Source organism: Centruroides sculpturatus, unplaced genomic scaffold, assembly GCF_000671375.1.
Source record: "Centruroides sculpturatus isolate CEXI.00-Female unplaced genomic scaffold, Cexi_2.0 scaffold324, whole genome shotgun sequence".
Taxonomy (NCBI): domain Eukaryota; kingdom Metazoa; phylum Arthropoda; class Arachnida; order Scorpiones; family Buthidae; genus Centruroides; species Centruroides sculpturatus.
In genome coordinates, this window is record NW_019384466.1 from 255,051 (window position 1) to 259,461 (window position 4,411).

The following is a 4,411-nucleotide window of genomic DNA, read 5'->3' on the forward strand; positions in this document are numbered from 1 at the left end:
TTTAATGGAGAATCTGCTTAACAATCTAGACATAAGGATGAAACCTGGTCATTAAGTGAAGAATGGCTGTATACAATTCTTATTACGTAATAAAAGAATATCTTATGTCTAAATGTTATTATTAAATTATATAAATTTTTAGCAATTATCATCATATTTCAAAAACATAAAAATTACAATTTAATTTTACATTTATAAATTATAGTTTTCTTGTTTTTCCACACACTTGGAATCCATTCTTCAAATTTCAAATGTATAATATAGACTTTCCAAGCTGATTTTTTCACAATAATAATTTAATATTTTCTGCAAACAAATATTACAAATAAATCTTAATGTTATTGTACATATAAAAAAAATTTGAAATGTTAAAACTTACTTTTCTGATTTTCTTTGATCAAAAATTTGGAATTTTTTCTGCATGTTTTTTATTAGATTTTCTTAGTATTTTGTATTTAAATTAATTGTTAATTGTTTTATTTTCTAAAGCAATACTAATATCTAATATAGAAATAAAACATTCCCTGATTATATGAATATTTTAATCTGATATTTTAATCTGTACGTATTTAACTGTGTAGCATTATATCAACCTGATATTTCTCAAATTTATCATATTGATTAAATCAAAAAAGAAAGTCAAAATATTTAAATGTTTGAAGTTTGAATTAACATCTCATTCATAGTCTTGTTTTAAAGCTCGATATTGTATTAATTCAAAAATTTATCAGATGAATATATACTGTATTTGTTGTCATTATATATAATTTCAAGATCAAAAATTATATCCTAGTATAAAAATTTTATAGTAGCATTGATATTTGTCTGAATAAATATTGTCAAACACTATTTTTTTTTATCCTATTTTTAAATTTGATTGCTTCTTCATATGTTGGAGGAGGTTCCTAAAGAATAAGAAAACTCATTTAAGAATTTAAAATGATTTATTGAAAACATATAATTTTGCAAATATAATTAATTTAAATTATGTTACAAATAAATTATATAGTAAATTTAATATATTTTTTTATTTTTTGAGAGGAAACATTCTCATGAAAGTCCTTAAAACTTAAACTTTAGCAGTTTGTCTTATTATTAAATAAAAATTTCTCTTCTTCTCCATCAGTGATCGTACACTCATACTCAATTTAGATTCATAAAAAATCCTTGAAATATTTAAAATTAGAAATACTTCTAAATTACTTGATTTTTATTAGGATAATAAAATTTAAAATGTTAATTACATATCAATATTAAACAACTTTAAAAAATTTTTCAAACTATGTTATAACCTGGTGGACACCATCAGGATTGAGAAATTTGTCTGCTATTTAGAGGTGTCTGCAATTTGGAGGTACATGCCAGCAGCCATATTGTATTTTAATCTGGTCATTATAAAGTGAAGAATACGATGGATTATGAAAACACCAAATTTGCATTATAAATATGAAAATACCAAAAAGTATACATAGCATATATAACTTACATATATATATACACACACACACAGTATAATATTTATCTTTTCAGCTGTAAAAATCACATTTTAATTGAATTCTAAATAGCAAACAGATTGTGTAGGATACTTTAATTAAATGAAACATAAAATTACAACAAAACATAAACATTGATTAATTATTAATTCATGAAAAATGACCTGAGCAAAAGTAATGAAAAAAGAAAAATGGAATGGTTATTATGAATAGAAGTGTAGACAAAGGTTGATTTTGGCAACGAGAGAGTGAATGTTGAGTTAGGAAGGTAATTTGCTAGCCACTTCAAGGGGTAAGAAATGTATTCAGTATTATTTTATATGCATTTATATCATCATTTACAATCTAAGCAACTAATGAAAATTGATATAGTGATTTGTCTGTCTACTTCGTAGTTATTGAGTAGGTATAATTTTTCAAACATTTTTGCTTTCTTTTATAATGGATGATCAGATTGGTCTGGAATCAATTTTGTAGTTTAGCTACTTTTAACTTTTCAATGTTCTTCAATGTTAACAACTTCAAAAAAAGTTCAACTGGTTTCAACTGGATACTCTGATTCCAAGTGTTGTAAGTTTATAACTGGCTCTCTTTCCCATTTGTAGTGCAAGATGATGTTTCAATCCCCTCCTTTATACAAAAGGTTCTGAAATATGAACAGACGTTCACACCTCCTCCCTCCAGTAAAGATTTTAGATCCTTCATTCTGGACCTGGAAATCCTTTTGAACAGTCTATCTGACACACAGAAGAAATACTACAGATGGATGGCAACTATGAAGATCAGGAACAAGAAATGAACACTGATGGTGAAGCTAACAGATAACCTACATAGAACTATATTCTGGTTACAGAGGAACCACAACACTTTCATCAGGGTTGACAAGACCAAGTCCTTCATAGTCATGAAAAGGGACCCCTATGTATGAGGTTTGCAACAGTACATAGAACAGACACAATGAAAAGGCATAGAGCAAAGATTCATTGATAAGCTGCAAGCTAGGATTAAGTGTTTTTTCCCATACTAATCAAGCTCAATGACTGACTCTAGCTAGGTCAACAGTATACTCAATGGATAGTCCACAGTTGTTCACGTTTACCAAAACCCACAAACAGGGTCAGAAACTTCATCCAGTGGACAAAACCAGATCCCCTACCCACTTGTTGGAGAAATACATTCACACACTCTTCAATGAGCATTTACAGAATTTCCCTTACTCAATTCATCGCTAATATGAACTGGTACAGCAATTATGCATGTGGACCTTCCAGGTTACCTAACAGTTTTGGACTTTTAAGTCCTTGTATCCGTTGATAGAACTTCCCCCTTTTTTCTGTGCCATTCGCAATTGGTTGTTCAAGCTTGTTAATGATAACAGTCTCTGCTTACAGGTACTGGAACTGACACTTAATTTGCTATAACTCCATCTTCCAATTCAATGGTAAGGTCTTCCTCCAAGGATGCAGAGGTCCTGATGGATAGCCCAATCTCAGGAGACCTGTGTGAAATGGTGATTTGCCAGTTAAAAGAGAAAGTCCTACTGGCATTCCATCCCAACATTATTTTATACAGAGATATGGTAATGATATCCTCATCTTATGGAAAGATATCCAAGATTTAAGGGTATTTCTTGATTCTGTCAATCACAACTCCTATGGGTTGTCATTGAAACTAGAACAGACAGACAAACAAGAACAAAGTTCATTTCTTAAATATTAACATCCATGCACAAGTGGTGGGCCCACTATTGTCATATCAGTCTATCGTAAACCAACTTTTGTGCCATGCTACATCCTGGCAGGTTCATGTGATCCCTACTCCTATAAAATTGTAGCATATAGGGTCCTCATTAGACATGTGTATCCACTCTCTTCCTCCCCACAGCTATATCACAATGAGTTGATGCATGTAGAAAATTAGCCATAGCCCACATGTATAGTGCAGTGGTAATACCACTGATGTGGTATGTAAGATAGTAGCTAAGATTGCTAGAGACCAATATGATCCCCGGAAGGGATAAATGTGATACATAATGATAAACATGGTAGAAAGGACCATCACATGCTAACTTTCCACCCCAAACTGAGGTCAGTATTTAGTGCTATAGCTAAAAAAAGACAAATATTACATACAGATGTCCTACAATTTTTGCACTCCTTAGGAATGTGAAGGACCCACCCACCCCATTTAAGCTTCCAGGAGTGTATTGCTTGACTCTGAGAGATACGAGGATTGATAGTAACCTTGTATATATAGGCTCCACAAAAAAAACGGTGGAGAAATGACTACAAGAGCATGCTGCTGACATAATGCATTCACAGCTATCCACATCTCTGTTAATATACACCTCCAACCTGGATATAAAGGTGCAATTACAACAAGCTAGTGTCCTACTAATGTCAAATGTACAGACTGCTATAGATTCTTGGAGCTTCTAAAAAATTTTAAGGCAGATTTAAACAGCAGGTATATTAATTACAAGGAGAAACTTTCTGTCAGCACCTTGGCATGCCGTTTACAAACCAGAGTTGTAATATTTAATTATAGTAGGCCTTATGGTGCATGCAGTGGTGATATTTGAAATATATAACAAAGGGTTCGCTAACAGAAAATTTTTCCTTAACAATTTTTTTTCCGCTGAAATGGTGCATTAGCAACATTAGCGCAAAAACTGATTTTAAGATACCCATATAAATAAAAAAGATGCGTTCGAAAAATTAAGTCAGTTAAAGTTTAACATTGTTTATGCCCTCAAATGGTGCATTAGCAACATTAGCGCAAAAACAGACCTTAAGATACCCATATAAATAAAAAAGATGTGTTCGAAAAATTAAGTCAGTTAAAATTTAACATTGTTTATGCCAGAACTATATTTTTTTTGATAAATAATAAAAAAGTGTGTTCAAAATGGTTTATTT

General features: G+C 30.9%; 1 protein-coding gene across 1 annotated transcript in view; it reads right to left on the bottom strand.

The window, feature by feature from the left end:
• Positions 1-542: 542 nt before the first annotated feature.
• The window catches only part of LOC111621056, a 26,763-nt gene continuing 22,894 nt past the window's right edge, over positions 543-4,411 (bottom strand). The window contains exon 7 of the mRNA XM_023363110.1: positions 543-905. Coding sequence (XP_023218878.1) covers positions 840-905 — 66 coding nt within the window. The 3' untranslated portion in view covers positions 543-839. The remainder of the gene's footprint in view (positions 906-4,411) is intronic.